The sequence below is a fragment of the Saccostrea cucullata genome, unplaced genomic scaffold (genome assembly GCF_032062105.1).
Source record: "Saccostrea cucullata isolate Sc308-1 unplaced genomic scaffold, CSIRO_AGI_Scuc_v1 ctg12399, whole genome shotgun sequence".
Classification (NCBI taxonomy): domain Eukaryota; kingdom Metazoa; phylum Mollusca; class Bivalvia; order Ostreida; family Ostreidae; genus Saccostrea; species Saccostrea cuccullata.
The window spans coordinates 1-19,155 of NW_026922259.1; the positions used below are offsets into that span (position 1 = coordinate 1).

Here is a 19,155-nt window from a genome sequence, read left to right on the forward strand (position 1 = left end):
GGTGACCTAACAAGATGGAATGGTATATTTAATTTAGAGGAATTTTGAATGGAAGATGAAATTCAAACTCCCATTAAAATTACAAAAATAGTAAACCTTAATGGTTTCTATACAGAATCTTAAAAAAATATTAGGTACAAACTCATATCTTAGTCTATATAGAATTAGGAAAAGAGATGATAGTTATCTTTCTGCATTATGGAAGAAGAAACAATAACACGTTTTATAGGAGTGACAATGTACAGACCCTACTCAACAGTTTTGAAATATATTGTGAGCAAAGTATAGGGATTCAACATTGATCTACAAAGCTGAAAGGTTTTTTTGAGATGTCTAGTTTTAAAAAAACACAGATGTTCATAACTTACTGGCCTTATGGATAAAAAAATATATATATACAATGAGATGTTAAGAAAAGAAAAATAGATGTCAGACTTTGAATTTCACATATTACTTCTTCGTGAAACACAAAGATACTTAGCATAATAGAAATTTTGAAAGAGAGTTTTTTTTTTACACAATCTGGAATCAGTGAGTGGAATAAATTAACAGTGGGACGGACAACTTCGGAATGGACATTTTTCCGAACTTGCGCACCCTTTTCCTTTAAAGCTATCATCTTAGGGTTTTTTTTAAATGGTGGGGTTTTTATAATCAAATTAATTGATGGGAAAAAAAATTCAACATTTTCTGCTAGTTTTTGAGATATTTGAGTTCAAAAACAAAAATCCCATGGGGAAACATGAACTTAAAAATACCCCACAAAAAACCCCACAAAAACCCCATGGGATTTATTTTTCACCCCATGGGGGAAATAACCCCACGAAAATCAATGTAGGTTTTTTAAACCCATATGTTGCTTATATTGTCATATGGGGTTTTTTCTCCCACGTTTCTTTATCATGGGGTTTTAAATCCCATGTATTGATATATTTACTGTAAGATAATTCCTAAAAACTTGGGTTTTTTTCTTAGACTAATGGATCATTAGTATCTTCTCTGTTTCTCATTTTATAAAAGTGGATAGTTATAACAAATATCTATTATTTTTCAAATTTTCAAGTATTCATTCTTCAAATTTTTGCTTATGTAAAAGAAGATTTATATGAAAACAGGTTTCTAAGGCAGTTGCCTCCCAAAATGAAACATTCATCATAAAACTCTTCACAGATTATTTGATCGATGACCATTAATCTGAATATTTAAAAAAATGAAACAAGAAAATTTAATACCAACACAATAGCAACCAATTCACAGTGTCCAAATAGGGTCTCTTTCCTTAACTAATGTATATTTATATATGTTAGGTTTATATGATGTCTAGTTTGTGGATTTTTTTTTAATCTCCATTCCCCTTGCATTCACCACTAATAAGATTGGATTTATTTAATTCATGTGCAATATATCTACATATTTAATTAATGGAAATCAATTCAGTTATATATCACAAAGTACAACTATTAAAATCTTTTGATTCACCCAAATGTTTAAAAATAAAATATTTGTGCCTCTTGGATCCACCACTTATCAGTTTAGATCATGACCACACATGACATATAATCTTAATGCTTAAAATCAATCAGCCATATCAAGGATATTAATGACTATGGCATAGTCATTAATATCCTTGATACACCACAAATATTTCTTTAAAAAATGAATATCCACTCCCCATGGATCCACCACTAATAAGTTAAGTTCTTGATCACACATGACATGTAAGATTAAAGTTTGAAATAAATTAGCCATAATCATTATTATCCTTTTACCCACCACAAATATTTAAAAATAATATCCGCTCCCCTTAGATCCACCACTTTTAAAATAAGATCATGTTCACACCTGACATAAAAGCTAAATGTTTACAATAAATTAGCCATAATCATAAATCATTAATATCCTCTGATCATTCACAAATATTTAAAAAAGATAAATATCCACCCCCCTTGGATCCACCACTTCTGAGTTTTGATCTTGATCACACATGACATATAAGTTTAATGTTTGAAATCAATTAGCCGGAATCAGTAATGTCCTTTTACCGATCACAAATATTTAAAAATAATATCCACTTGCCTTGGATCAACCACTTTAAAATTAAGATCACGAGCTAAATGTTTGAAATAAATTAGACATGATCACAATTCATTAATAACCTTTGATCAAACACAAATAATTAAAAAAAGATGAATATCCACTCCCCTTGGATCCACCACTTATAAGTTTAGATCTTGATCACACATGACATATAAGCTATATGTTTGAAATCAATTATCCATAATCATTATTATCCTTTGACCTATTACAAATATCTATCTACTCCCTTTACATCCACCACAACTCTTATGGCTATCAAAACAATTAATATCCACTTGCCTTGGATCCACCACTTCTTAGTTAAGATCATGATCACACACAGAAATATTAACTAAACGTTGAAATAAATTTGCAAAAATCATTAGTATCCTTTGATCCACCACAAGTATTTAAATATCAACTCCCCTTGGATCCACCTCTCATAAATTTAGACTATAATACATGACTTATAAGCTAAATGTTTGAAATCAATTAGCCATAATCATAATTAAAAAAGATGAGACAAATATCTCATGTCGCTTTGTCTTAGGTAACTGAGAAAAGCAATAAACGAACGAAAATATTACAACCTACAGTATTCCCTTAGATCCGCCATCTGATCATGTCTTTAGATATTGATCACCAATCTGATTTATTCTTCTTTTTTATCATTAGGTTAGGTATCTTTATTATTTTTTATGAATGAATGAATATTATGAAAAATGAAATTAATTGCATCTCTATGCTACTCTGTCTGAATAAAAAAAAAAGCTGAAATAACCACTTAATATCAGCCAAAAAAGCAGGTACAATGAATATGATTAAATAAGACAACATATACATTGTATACATGTACTATGCCTTTACGGTACCTTATTTACTACTAGTAATTTTTTTAAGTTTATACCTGTCATCAACCAGCTCGACTGTTAAATCTACATTGGATAACGAATCAATTTAGGCTTTACATAGATCATGTACATTATAATTATTAGTAATATATAATTGGAATTCATCGAAAATTCTTTGGTTTCTAATTAGAAAAAAAGAAGTTCTGAAATTATTAAAACTAAATTTTCATCCTGCAAGGTGCAGTCAGGCAATATTGATCTCATTCTGACAATATCACTTTTTTTCATTGAAATAGATCTACATGTATGTCAAACATGATATTTCTTTTTCTTATGATACTTAAACTTTCTAACTATAAACTAAATTATTGTAAGACGTTTATTTTTACAGAAAGCATCTATATGCATTATCAGGTCAAGGTCAGTCAATGCCTTTTGATGAGTTCTTTTGATTTTTGTCCCCCACCTTAGCGAATAAGAGAGGACATTAAATCTTATTCATCTGTCATCTGTTAATAAATGGTCAGCTTATCAATGTCATAAAAACTTAAACTTTGGTCATATCTTTTGAATGAGATGAGATAGGGCTTTCAACATGTTCAAATTATACATGTATTACCTATGCGAATTATTCCTTTCTTAATACAGATTACACTGTCATGATTTTTTACCATTATATCTTGACCTTGAAGTATGACATACTTTTCATAAATATTAATTCTTCCTTATGACTTTGATTTAGAAGAGATAGATTTTTCATATGTCTGTTGCAAGATATTTCTGAGCATGCTATGATTTCTGACCCCTTGACCTTTATTCATGTTTGACCTAATTAGAAAAAAAAAACTTTGGAGCTACAGTAACTCTTCAATAAGGTATTTCCATACATATCGTATGATTGGTACTTTGTTGTCAAAGTGATAATTTTTGGTTCACAGTTTTTTAAAAGGAAAATAGAAATTTCACATCTATATCACTGCAGTTGTTAAGATCCACCCTTGTGAGTACCCCATAAAAGTACATGCAGGGATTAATTATTGAACTCATTCGCACAGACCTTATGTTATAGAATCCATAAATAAACTGAACTTGGACTTGATTAACCCTAGACAGGCACAATGTGACATACCCTACTGATACATGGGACACCCTGAGTGACAGATCGATATTCCTCCTCCCTAAATTAATTGACTGTTGAGTAAGACTAAGAAAACTAATAAAAGTTATATTAATTTTTTACCATGTATATTCCTCTAATATCTATCATATAGTGCTTGATTCCGTTTTGCAAGAAATAACCCCCAAATCTATAGCATGCTAATACTTACATCACTGACATGTAAACAAAACTAATTCCTTCAGACACTGACTGACAGCAGAATTCCAATTGGACATTTTGTGATGTTAATGGAATAATTCACACACGCCAAATCAATCAGACTGATTTAAATACTTGCGTGAATTAATCCTTGTTAAAATAAAGTTCTTAATTCCATCATAATTCATTAGGCCTGTACATCCAGACAGGTGGTCTTCTTCCTTTCCGCTCTTCTGTAGTGTGACTAAAATGGGTAGCGAAACCCGGGCCGGGTCGGCCGGGAATTTAGAAACTGAAAACCGGGTTTTTGACAATATTGAGATGAATACACATTATTTCTTCATGAAATTTACGGACATAGTTTATTACTATAAGATTTGCCTTCGCTGACAGTTTTGAATTAAAATGTTATGTTTATCCATCATTATCGCCGATTGTCCTTTTCAAGGTGACTAAAATGGGTAGCGGGCCCGGTTTACTCATTTTAGCGATTTACACTTAATTAATTTCGGTAATTATATTTACAATTATTTCCGTAAGATCTTTGTAATTCAACTTAAACTATTTAAAACATCTTATATTTGTTGTAATATGTCCCGATTATTAATTAAGCGAAGCGTTTACTAAAGTGCCGAATACATGATGACCCACCTGAAGTAGATCTTTTCATTCATTCATTCATTCATTCATTCATTCATTCATTTATTTATTTATTTATTTATTTATTTATTTATTTATTTATTTATTTATTTATTTATTTATTTATTTATTTATTTATTTATTTATTCATTTATTTATCAACACATGATTAATCCACCGTTACAAGCATATTAGATATAAATATTAGGCCTAATAAAGCGTCCCTTGCTCGGCCCCTATATCAAGCACATGATATGCAATCGAGATTTTTTGTTCACACCCGTTTATGTCTCAAAAATAGTATACCCCTTACTCTTCTCGGTCTGTTGTAAAAAAAAAATTAATTGTATTTTTTATACGAGGATAATGGACTCTCCGGTCAATCTTCGGACTTGTTTGATTGTAAATGCATGATAGGAATATCAAAGTCTAAATCATTAAACAAAAGTTAAATTCTTACGACCCACCCCACCCCCATTAATCTATATCTTATAAATTTTATTCTATATCAATAATATTTTATCCCATATTACAAATGCATGGAAATCGCGTATTTATGGTACTAACTAAGTATGGGGGAGGGGGGGTCACATGTATGCAATCATTTTTTAATAACTTCAGCGCGTAGAGCATGGTCGAACCACTCTGTACACACTATATAGAAAATATATTGTAAGATTCACCCTCAGGGCTGTATTCCGAGGGGTACATTGTAACCCAGACGTACATCACACGTGTATATATACAAGGATTCGGTTCCACACCTAAGTAGTGACACCTGTCATTTCCTGTTAATATTGCATAATAGTCGTCTAGTCCCATCTGAGAGCAGTCTACACGTACTTTCAAGAATGTTATAATTTCTGGTTTTAAAATAATGGTTCAACATTTCTATCTCAACCTAGGAGTAATACAAAAGATTGTACGCTTTTTTTTTAATTCAAAGTTTTTAATATTGTTCTTGCTAGGATCTGATTTTGATGGAATTTAATCATATTTCACATCTTTTTTTTTCTTTTCTATCGGGTTTAAAAACTCTGGACATGTAAAGTTATTAAAAGTGTCAGTTTGTTCAGCATTAAAAATGTTAGTTTCTTCAGAAGTAAACGCAACTTGATTATGTAGATCTGGGGTGTGTAGATATTGGTTTCTCGGAAGTTAGCAAAAGGGGGTGGGTAGGTTTAACTCCAGACTCTAGTTGCTGTATTATTATTATTCAAACATAATGTAAGATTATGGAAAATGATAAAACCAACAAGGTTGAGGAAATTTCCGTTGAATCCAACTCGGATTAAAAATAAGAAACAAATTCACGTTCCGTTTATTTTAAGACACCCCTGCGCAAAAATATGAATGGTTCCGTCCAAACCTATTTAGCGTCTGTATTAATCAATAAATTAGTGATTAATAAAATAATAGTTTTAATTCTTCCTTTCAAAATGTCTCATATCCTACACTGTAAAAAGAAGTGTAAATAATTTAACACAATTATTAACACTATTCTGGAAACACTTAATTCACGCGTTAAAGTGTGAATACATTAACGGGTGTGTTAATCTATTAACATGTAAAAATGTTTAATAAAATTAACGCATTACGCGTTAAAACCCCTGGAAACACTTAATTCACGCTTTAACGCGTTAATACTGAATCTGGTGTTTTACATTTAACACACGTTTCGTAAAAAAAGAATCCTAAATATTATCCTTTTGTATGTTGTCCTGTAGAAAAAAAAAACATAAATACACATCGTACGAGAATAATTCTATTTTTCAACACGTGCATGTTTTAAAATATTCCAAAACAGTCCGTAGATTACTGCATGGGTAGTCCAAGTCAAATACATAATACGATTTTGCTTTGAACACACACAGCAGTCACAAATGATCCTGTTATTCCTTTTTTAAGTCCGTTTATGTCCAAATTTTGCTCACATTTACAGTAATCGTCTGAGTAGGCGAACACAATCCAAAATGTTCTAAGTTGTTATCCGAGATACAGTATAAGAATTCAAAGTCCAAAGAAAAATAAGTTAGATTCACCACCATGTAAGTCCAGAATTATCAAGTTCACAAAGGCAAACGTCTCTAATGATCGATGTACAATGTATATCACAAAATTCTTTGGAAATGGCATATTCCTCTTCAGACTCGAGATGCTTTGAAATTCTTTGAAGACAGGTCTTCTATTTACTGGGCTTTCTAAATAAATGATGGAAATGCATAAGCAAATACTTAGTACAATGTTTAGAAATTAGTACAATATCTACTCTTTGTTTACATGCTTTACTTGACTCAACCGACCAAAGAATGCAAAATTGAAGTGTTTGTTAATAATATTTACACAAATGTTTTTGAAATAAAATTTGCACTACAATTTATGTAAAAATAACTTTAAAATGATAATCAACTTACCCTTGCACACAAGAACACACTCCGAAGTTGGCCTTGCTTTCTTTGAATTTTCTGCTGACCGCTCTCTTTGAAACAAAGAAATTACTGATGCGGCGGCAAAAGGTCAGGTCAACTAGAGAGAGGTCAGTTTCAGTGATGTAATTCATCACTAATTTATACACTTAATGTGTTAATGAAACAATACCTACTTTTAACACGAATGTTAATAGTTAACAATATCGTATATATCTGTTACTTGCTTTTGAGTGTTTGTTCCCACCAAATGCAATTCAAAGATATTTGGGATATTACTAATTATGTTAGCTAATTTACATGTACATGTGATGCATATAAATCGATATACACCAAAATCATATACATATTAGTGTAATAAGATATTAAAATGTGTTCAGGAAATAAACCAGTTGGAGGGGGGGGGGGAGTTGCAAAATTCTTACACATCAAAATGTTTTGCATTCTAAAATGAAAGGTAAAGAAAATAGTTATATTAATTAAAATAAACTTGCCAGAAGACTGAGGAGCTATTAACACATAATATGTTAAAGCAGAATACATGGAATGCTTACATGTTCATGTGTTTAAGATTTTACACCTTTAATACATTACGTGTTCAAGTTTTAACACTGCTGTATATCAATTAACATATGAACATGTTAAAAATGAACACTACTTTTTACAGTGTATCTACTAATCTAGTCTTCTTACTACTGAGGACAATATAAGTATTATACGATCCGCTTTACAGAGTTACGTCCCTTTCTAAGATCGAAGATAAAGATTTAAAATACATATGGTCATTTCATTAACCTGAAATTATTTTCCCATCTAAACAATAAAAGCTAGTGTATTTTTCATTTAACAATAGTTTTGACAGTAACATTTTATTTTGAAAGTTTAATAAAGAAAAACGACAATTTCTAGAATCTTGATTTAAATTCTTCATAAGTATCAAAAGCTGTCTCCGGAGAACACTTGGTATATAAACAATGAAAGAAATCTTATAGTTTGAAAGGCATATATCGTTATTTTCATGTTACACTTCTGTCTACAGTCTCTCAACTTAAAGATAATCGAAATAGAAACAAAAATTGGTACATGTATATGTTCACATTTACAATTAATTTCACACAACTGCATGACATGAACACGTGCCTTACTATCTATTGCAAGTTAACAAGACGATTTGCTGAAAAACTGTAGTCAGGTTAATTAAGTAGAGGGATGCAGCCATCTTACACGTATTTAAGTGATTTTTACTACATATATATTTAAATCTAAAGAACTGCACAACCTTAACCATGTACATCAACACCAATTATAGAATATTTACATCCACTGAATATTTTCTTCTTTAACCCATTGCGTTCATCCCTGCATAAACTACATTAGGCATATCACCTGTACAGATTTCTTGATCAGTGGCCGTTCCATCAATGAAACGTACAAAGACGTTCGCATCATTAACACAATAATTAATATCTTTAATCCTACTTAAAATGATAATTTAAACAGATATAAATATAAACAATAAAATGTCTTTCTTTGTTTGTTGTTACTGGAATGAACGGTCGCAGCTATTGCAGAAAAAATTTACATAACCCGCTTACGCGGGTTATGTATTTTTTCTGCAACAGCTGCTTCCGTTCATTCCAGTAACAACAAACAAAGAAAGCATTTTATTGTTTAAGTATTAACGGAAACCTTATACAATATTCCTTATACATTTAATCGTTATTTGGTAACAACCCCCCCCCCCCAAAAAAAAAAAAAAATCAAAGGCCTAATTATTTCAGAATGCTTTATACTTAACATGCTTAACCTATTCCAAACTTCCCCTCAAGTGTTGATATACAACTAACAGAATTTTTTGTTAAATTGTTTTATACCCCCCCCTCTCTCTCTCTCTCTCTCTCTCTCTGCATGGTTTTTTATTCCACTTATCCTGTCAACAACTACAATTGAAATTTTCTGGGGGGGGGGGAAATAATAAAAAAAAATGAAAAAAAAAAAAAATAACTGCAAGTGCAATAATTTTATACAGAGGAGAGAGAGAGAGAGAGAGAGAGAGGAAGGAAGTGCAATTATTTTATACAGAGGAGAGAGAGAGAGAGAGAGAGAGAGAGAAGGAAGTGCAATAATTTTATACAGAGGAGAGAGAGAGAGAGAGAGAGAGAGAGAGAGAGAGAGAGAGAGAGAGAGGAAGCCATGTATTATTTGATGACCACTGAGTACCTAATTATTAAATTATGATGATTTTAATTGGAGTATTGAATCATGAAAAACAGTCTTAATTAAAACCCTTTGATTAGTGCTGTCATAAAAGGGATGAATTGCAGATTGATTTTCAATTTATTAATTCTGAAAATCTGTATATGTAAAAGATCAATTAAATTGAAATCAGTGAATTATCCCTATTTCACACCTTTGAAAATATATTGGAGAATTTTGCCCGAAGGAATGTTCTCACACCTTTCAGAGTTTCAGTCTATATGATGATATACCCGGTATGTACATATATTCAAGAATTCATTTCCACACAGACTGATCATTACACGAACCATTTCCTGTTTACTATAGACCCTTTGTGTATATACATAGCTGCTTTCAGAGTAACTAGCTACTCTAAATTTTTTTTTAAGTTTTCCTAGTAAAAAGCACATTTCAAAGTGTTCATTGATGAAAATACAAAAAAAAAAAAAAAAAAAAAAAAAAAAAGAAGAAGAAAAATTAACTTTTTTTTGTAATTTTACTAATTGATAATTATTGTGTTATTGCCATGGAAAACGGTCATTGACATATTGATAAATTTCCAAATACTTGGATGTAAGCAGAGACATAATAACTGTTATTTATCTAATTATGTCTCTGATGTAAGGCTTCATAATGTTCGAATGACATTGAAATGTTATACATATACTGTACAACTGATTTATGTATATACGTTAAACCTATGAACTGTATGGTTCTTGGTAATAAACAAAACAATGGTTTGCTCATTCAAAATCATTTGCAACTTATTTTCATAAATAAGAATTCATACATGTATTACTCAACTTCTTCATATATTTCTTATTAAACAGATTAAAATATACTGTATCTTCATGGAATACTTTTCCAACATTTCTTTTTAATTTTACCAAATTAATTTGTGAATGCCTACATATAACATATGACATTTTCTAGAAAAAAATGTTCTTACTGGTGCACATTATAACAACTTAAAACAGAGTTGAGACTTAAAATTATAAATTGTAAGAGGACTTAAATTTACATAGGGAGAATTCATCATCATGTAATACACAGTCAGTTGTACTAGTGTGTTCTCTTAACTGGCCATAACTTTTTCATATTTCAATGAAATTTGGCAAGTATTGGTTTTATTTTTCTTGTAAAAGTAGGGTCTTTCTTAATCCTAAGTGATTAAATTGTAAAACTAAAAGAGAACATAAATTTATATAGGGAGAATCCATCATCATGTAATACACAGTCAGTTGTACTAGTGTGTTCTCTTAACTGGCCATAACTTTTTCATATTTCAATGAAATTTGGCAAGTATGGTTTTATTTTTCTTGTAAAAGTATGGTCTTTCTTAATCCTAAGTGATTAAATTGTAAAACTAAAAGAGAACATAAATTTATATAGGGAGAATCCATCATCATGTAATACACAGTCAGTTGTACTAGTGTGTTCTCTTAACTGGCCATAACTTTTTCATATTTCAATGAAATTTGGCAAGTATGGTTTTATTTTTCTTGTAAATTAAAGTATGGTCTTTCTTAATCTAAAATGATAAATTATAAATTTTTTGTATTTAGTTATTCTAACTTTATCAAAGTATTTGTTTATATATATATATATATATATATATTTTGAAACATTTAAGGAAATGGGAGACTGTTTTCTACTCAAGGCTATAAGTTTTTAAAATTTAAATAAATTATTGAAAAACGGAGGAGCTTTATAGCTGCCTTATAGACATAATTAATATTCAAAAATAAATATTAGATTTTATATAGTCAGCCCATACCTGTATGCGTATTGAATGAATTTATTAGAGTCCTTGATCATCGATGCTGACCAGTGAAACATTGAGGGCTATAGGTCTTTTCTTTCATTTTATTTCATGTAAATTTGCTTGGTGTGGTATTTTTACTCCATAACACCTTCCAAACGCTACCAGTTCGTCTTCTTTCATCTCTTTTTCATGATTTAAATTTATTAATTCCTTTGAAAAAGCTAGCTATAAAAGTGTTATATTGCATGAAAGAAGACGAACTGGTTCTTTTAATCACTTTAAAGAAAGCATTTTTCTGGTTTAGGATTGAGAAGCTACTGCATTTACAGATTATTTAGAATGGAATACAATGGGATTTATTCCCAAATCAGGGCCAGTGGGCATAAACATCTATTAGTATAATATACTTAACTTTTGTCAGTGTAGCTGAAAAACAAATTCCGGATAAATATAACAGTTTAGTCTTTGAATTTTACGCTATTTGTCAGAGTCACCCATATGTTTCTTAGAGTACGACTTATACATAGGGAAAGAAAAAGATGTGGGTGACAATGGTGCCAAAATGAGGAATTAGAAGTATCACAAGTCATGATTTGATTTGGTCTCTTTCAATCAATTTCAAAAACATTCTTTGAAAAGTAGAGAAGTTTTTGTCTTTGTTTGAATCAAGTCCATTATGCTACAAACAGCAGAGCTCAAACTAAACTCCATGTACATGATGTAAGTAGAACAACTATCATTACTATGTGATTCACGATCAACGGTGTTCAATAACAGGTCACAGGACTGAGGAGTCGGCAGTTTTATCAGTAAAATAGTGAAAACAATAACCTGTGAGCTACGGTAGCGTAAACAAAGTCACGTTATTTTTTACATTGTTTTTCTGATGAAATTGCCGGTCCACTCCAATGTCTTTTTTATATTCATTTCTCTCCCCCACTTGGAATATTAGACTAACTTTCAAACTTTTAATCCGTATTTGTTTACTTTTTCACTTACGGGTCAGTCAAAAAAATATAATTTAATTCCCTTCTTATCATGCTTATGTCATGTCTAATTTACATATGCAGTGATAAATGTACAGTACTTGGCCATAAGTGAGTCATAATTTTATTTTTCCACTATATATTTCATTAGGAAACACATTTTTCTAAAATATTCTTGCAGTGTCATTTATTGTTTCTTTTTAATGTCTAAAACACCATAAAATGCAGAATTTGTTGTAGTTTCTTCACATTATTTCAAAATAGTTTTATCTTTATGCATTACCGTGAAATCACAGGTCAAGTGCAAAACAAAAATTTTAAGACTTCAATTTGTTAAGAAATAATAGTAATTTGAGGTTAGAAAATTTTGTCATGACAATATTTTATGATTTATTCTCAATAGTTTAAGTATCATTTTGTTTATCATTTAAGATAAGAAAATTTGAATAATTCTGCATGTTTCAGTGAAAAAATCATGAAAATTGAGCTAAATTGACTTCACAACAAGTTTTTATGAAAATAGGTTTTTCAATGAAATATATAGTGTAAAAATAAAATTATGACTCACTTATGGCCAGGTACTGTATATCAATGAGTTTGAAAAAAAAATTAATTAATTAAATTGTTACAAAGTTGATAAAAAATGTACATGTATTGTACTTAGTTTATGTTGCAACTCCAAACAATATTTATTGTACAATTCTCACTTGATAATTACAAGCATTAAGAGAAATAATATGGGTTTTTTTACCCCACATAAAAAATTATGGGATAATAAACCCCACATTTTATTTTTAGTGAGACGTGGGTTAAAAAACCCCACGAAAAATAATATGGGTTATTTAACCCCATGGGGTGAAAAATAAACCCCATGGGGTTTTTGTGGGGTTTTTTGTGGGGTATTTTTAAGTTCATGTTTCCCCATGGGATTTTTGTTTTTGAACTCAAATATCTCAAAAACTAGCAGAAAATGTTGAATTTTTTTTTTCATAAATCAATTTGATTATAAAAACCCCACCATTTAAAAAAAAACTTAAGATGATAGCTTTAAAGGAAAAGGGTGCGCAAGTTCGGAAAAATGTCCATTCCGAAGTTGTCCGTCCCACTGTTAATTGTTCTTATATATAAAATGTTAAAAAATGAAAGTCTTATTTATTATTCAAAGGATTTAACATGCCAACTCTAGATCTCTGACTCTTTCACCTTCTCTCTTCCGCCCTCTATCACAATCTCTCCTTATAAAAAACAATCTGTAAAAAATCCTAAAAATTCCATATTTTGTATGATGAACAATGAAACAGATTGTGTAAAATAAATAAAGAATTAGACAAAAGAATTATCTGATAGTTTTTTTCATGTTAATTACACAAGAGTCCGATTGGCTTTATAGGTCACCAGAGAATCATGTAACAACTTTCCAACAATTGAATTTGGTTCGTACTTTAAACCAAAAGCAATGAAATTCATAAATTTGAAAGAGGTACATGTATAATTCTCATAATTTTACACTTAGCATGCTTACTTTAGTTACTTAATGCTCAGAGATAGTTCAGAATAACAAAGTGAAAATATATATTTCAACATTATAACCACCAGTTGTGCACTCAAACCTACCCCCATACGAACCACCGACAATGGGGCCCACATATTTCAAAATTTTACAAATTTTATTTCATCACACCAAAGAGCAGATCTCCTGGCATTAATTCATTATCAGACAAAGGATCCTAACCCTCTCTACCCCTGTCAGGGGACCTAAATTTAATCATTTGGAAAGAGGGAACTTTTGTTATCATAAGTAATTGGATCATTGTCATATTTACCAGGAGCTAAGAAAAATATTTTCAAATACCCCGGTACTTCATGTATCTTAACTATATAGTCATTAGATCCCCGACTTAACATCAGAACCCCTGACCCAGTGGCACTGTAATTCATAAATTGGGAAGAACCACCCTTCCTCGTCAAAGTTATGTAGTTCATTAATTTAATGCCCTTAAACAAAGGAAAAGAGTTTTAAAGGATTAATGTATTTTCACTATAGAACCAATACAGCTCCACATTAAAATAAGAAATCCTGACCCTGGGGCCATGGAAATTAAAATTGTAAAAGAGACATTCTTGCTTGCTGATCATAACAAATACTATTTAATACCCAGGTCTAGAAAAGAAGATTTTCAAAGAATTTATGCAATTTCACTACATAATCAATAGCGCCCGCCCTAACACCAAACTCCCTGACCCTGGGGCCATAAAATTAATAATTTTGGATGAGGCATTTTTGCTAAACATAACTATGAAATGTCATAATTAAAAATATGCATTTTCACTATATAATCTATTTAGCCTCGTCCAAGTACTAGGACCCCTGATCATGAGGCCATGAATTCCACAATTTTGGTAGAGGATTCCATGCTGATTACAATCATGCCAACAGTTTTACTGCTTCATGTTTAGGACTAAAGAAGAGGATTTTTAAGGATTACATTAATTCTTGTGGTTTTGGCACCTCCCCTAAGGCCCCAGGGGGACAGGGACAATAAAATTCACATTTATTTTTTCCCCTGTACCCATAGATGTATTGTACCAAATTTGGTTTAAATTGGTTGTGCTGTTGCAGAGAAGAAGCTGAAAATGTTCAAATGTTAACACACAACGGACGAAAACAGATAACAATAAGTCACCTGAGTCTAGGTGACCTAAAAGGTCATTCTGAAGTACATGTATGAGAAAGTAGCAGATTCATAACATCCACTATAACTTAATCTGATACACAGCTAAATTTTGATTCATACATATAATTCATACATATAATAGCCAGAGAAACCAAAAACTTTACTGATCCATTAACCTAATAGTCTGCCGAAATATGGCTGAAAAATTGCCGACTCGGCGTTAAACAATATACAATCAATCATACATATAATACAGTTTCAATATATGCACTTTGACTTTCCAAATATTTTCTTTGATATACATGTAATATGATCACTCAGTGTTACATATTTAGTTGTCTTGTCTTTCTAAAGTCACAGATAAAATATTTTCAAATTCATGATCAGTGCTTTTTTAATTTGAATACAAATCAAGTTTACTAAAAAAATTCAGATCTATTTACTTGTATCTATTATTAGAAAAAAAGATTAATTTTTAACTGGAATATAACTACTTAGTTTATATAAAATAATACACATTTTACTTTCCTTGTATCAAAGGAAAAGTTCATATTTACACTCTTAATTCCATGCATGCTTCATTTCAAGCCTTTTCTACTGCTGCTTTCACATCTTCCATATCTAAACACAATTTTTTCACCATTTTATGCAGACTTTCCATTTTGATCTTTTCTATAATGGCATTTTCATCTTCCATTCTCAAGGTCAATTTTTGGATTTTATTGAGGTCATCCAAATACTTCTTTCCAGTATAAGTTTCCAATCTTTTGCAGATATCTGAGATAATGGACCAGATTTTCTGGAATTCTGACTTTGATGTGGAGGCTGAGCTCACATGTGCAGTCAAACCGTTCCGGATTGACCTAATTCTCTCGATATCATCACCCACGGTTTCCTCTCCTGCTGCAGGCTCGTCTCCCCATTTTCGCTTTGTTGGTTTAGGAACCTTCTTACAAATATTTCTGATCAACATGTAAGTTAACGAGATATCAAAATTTTTATATCCAGAATGTTTAGCATCCTGCAAGGTATGCTCCTGTTCCGGGCGCAATCTTTTATAAACAGGTGATGCTTTGACTTTGTTCTCAATGTCAGAAGGTGACACCTCCAACTCCAGTATATCTCTGTATGCCTGATTTAACACATCGTTTGTTGCCATTCCGAGTTTTGCAAATCTAGTTTGGTCCCCCAGGTCGCGTCCTGAGGCGATTGGAGTTGTGGAAGCGCTTGTCCTCATCTGAAAAAAGTCTTTTCATTTTAATTTGAATTCATTAGCATAAAAAATTGGAAGAAGAAAAAAAAGGAAGAAATAAGTCAAAATGTACAAAAAGTATTGACCAGGAAAATTATATGATACTGGACAAGTCGACATGTAATTTTTTTGTTGGTTGTCAATTAATAAGGTTTTTATTAATGCAGTTTAAAATACAGTTGAAATTTTGTGTTTTCTCCTCTATAATGCAGTTAAATGTATTGTAGAATTTTGAATCAATAAATGAATAATGTTGATATATATTCTTTACCTTGTAAACTCAATAAAAGTTTTATATTTTCATTTAGTCTGATAATTACTTAAGTTTCTTGTCTTTAAGATCAAAAAAATAATAATCAAATAAAAGAAGAGTATCAAGGTATTTATATCAAAATCTAATATGATTTATTCTATACACATTTCAAACCTATTATTTCAAACTTTGAATTTATTCTATCTCGTAGATCATATATGTTTCATTTCAGTATATAAAGACCACAATTCACACTACCTGTTTCCAGTATTCGAGGATTTCTGTTGTGTCAATATTGTGCTTTTTCTCTACAGGACAGGAAGGGCACAAAAGAGTCGGCTCTGTTAGCTCAGATTCCTTGATCACGTGACTTTTTTTACTGTCACAAAAGCCAATAGGTTTGCATTTAAAGCCAACTTGGAATTTCAAGTTTCTTTGAAATGTAGAGGACAGAGTGTGCAATTCATCTTCAATTTTCTCTCTTATCTTGATACATGTGGGTATATCAACTTCTCCCTCAATAACGTACACCTGCAACTGAATTTCTGATTGGGTCATTCCAAGCAGAACACAGTGTTTCTCGAACAGAAACACGGCCGCTGTCTGGTAAATGCATGGTTGTTCTTTTCCGTCTTCATTTACTTTGACAATTTTCCATGGAAACTGCACACAACTTGCTACAAGACGCTGAAAAATTCCAGCAGGAAGAACATCAAACATGTAGCATAGGATGGAGGAGGCGGTGTATGATGAAAAACTATGTACAGGAAATGTTTTTTTGTTCATACAGGGAACATACCAATTGCTGTCTTCCATTTTAGCCAAGAGTCCTAGCTTCTCCATGTAGCGCATGATATCTTCTTTGTGTTCAAGGTACCCATTGTTGTTCATTTCCCATATCGCAGACAGCAGTGTGTCACTGAGTTCTCCAGTTTCATTGAATTTGTCCCATTGTGAGGCAAGCTTAAATAGGTCCTCAGCCGCATGGTTTTTATCAGTAATGACATTTTTGAATGCATCTGCAAACCATTGAACATCTGCAAACCATTGAACATCAAGAATTATTATTCCTCTCAGAGATTCTTGGTCAAAGTGTAAAATTTCTCTGATGTCATGGAAAAACTGCAACATGGTGTTAATATCATCGACTGTTCCCAACTTCAATTCTTGTGGCAATGCTTCATTGAAAGCCAAAAGTGTCTCTTTGTTGATGATTTTAAGGTTTTTCTTTTCCTGGAAGAAGTTTTCAAACATAGCCCAGGAGTGCGGAAGTTTTTCACCCCAGTGATCAAGATTTTGGACAACATCAACAACTGACAGCTTGATTTTTTCAATGCATTCATTTTCATGAAATCCAACAGCAAACATCCTTTCCCTTTGAATATGGTTTTGCAGAGACGCATCCTTTGTTTCCAAGCTCGTCCATATCTCACGGAAAAACTTTTCTTTCTCCTGGTAAAAAAGAGTTATTGAGTTTAAAAGTATGAAGCTAGCAGACAACAGCCTTAGCTGTTCTTGAAAAGATGCTTTTTTCATTTTACTATGTAAAAATTTGATCTTTAGTTGTGACTTCTTCCTACCTTTAGGGGTTATTTGAAAGATTAAAAGAAATTTGAATCTTCATCACTATACATTAGGATCCTTTCATGTCAATATGATTAAACAAAGCTTAAGGCTTTCTGTTATTGAGAAGATTTTTCCTCTCTATACCAGTAATTAAAATTTTGATCACAAACTGTGGCCCCACCCTATCCTGGGGTCATGATTTGGTCAAAAATGAATTTTAAAAACAATGTTCACATAAGGCAATTTTTGTCCCTGTAAATTTCTGTAAAAGTGAAACAGCTTTGCTTTACTTGAGAATGCATAAAATATCATTTGACTCTTGGCGATTGAAAATCCATAGAAAATTACCAAATATTTTTGAAACGCACTATGAAGTCATGAATTGCGTCATTTTTGTCATATTCTGAAAAATGCAACAAAAACGGTCAAATTTTAAAGTTATTTTCCGATATTTCCTACCGAGCGCAATTTCAGATCTAAAATACGCAATGATTAAAGAATAGAACTGGTTTTGAGGATAACAACACAGTCATGTTTTATAATTTTGGATCATAGAGTGCACTCATATTTTTATTCTTCTCTGAAAATACTCAAATATACCACAATGTTTTAATGGAAATGAAAACACAAAGTTCTTCATTTCATCTTGACGTTTGATATGGAGCATCGAGTTTGAGTCCATAAATTTTATATCTGCAGGACAATTTGTAATGCATAAAGTAAAATCTAATCTCTTTGTCAAAAGTCTTTCAAACAAGTTTCATCTTTTTTAATCTGCTGGTTCTTAATTAAGAAGAATAGCACCACCGAGTTTTTACTACTTCTTAGTTATCTCTTCTCGGAAGAGATGTGGGCCTTGATTTGAACAAATTTAAATTCCCTTTACCTGTATTATAGTATAACTTTACAATGTAATCTGTGCTAAGTTTGGATGAAATTAGCCCAGTGATCATTCAGAAGAGTTTTAAAATATTAATAGTACAAATGGCAACAATGACAGATAGTGGATAAATTTGATCAAAATAATTAAATTCATTTTTTTATGCTTACATCAATAAAAAAAATGCAGTTTTGAGGCTGTATTTAAAATTTTATTTGATTTCAAGAATT

At 31.2% G+C, this 19,155-nt stretch overlaps 1 protein-coding gene across 1 annotated transcript; it reads right to left on the bottom strand.

Moving 5' to 3' along the window:
* Positions 1 to 13,415: 13,415 nt before the first annotated feature.
* LOC134261483 (uncharacterized) lies at positions 13,416 to 17,931 on the bottom strand (the record flags this gene model as incomplete). Its single annotated transcript, XM_062743921.1, has 2 exons — positions 13,416 to 16,211; positions 16,738 to 17,931. Coding segments are annotated over 2 exons (1,848 nt in total), but the record flags the coding sequence as incomplete, so codon positions are not given.
* Positions 17,932 to 19,155: the final 1,224 nt, after the last annotated feature.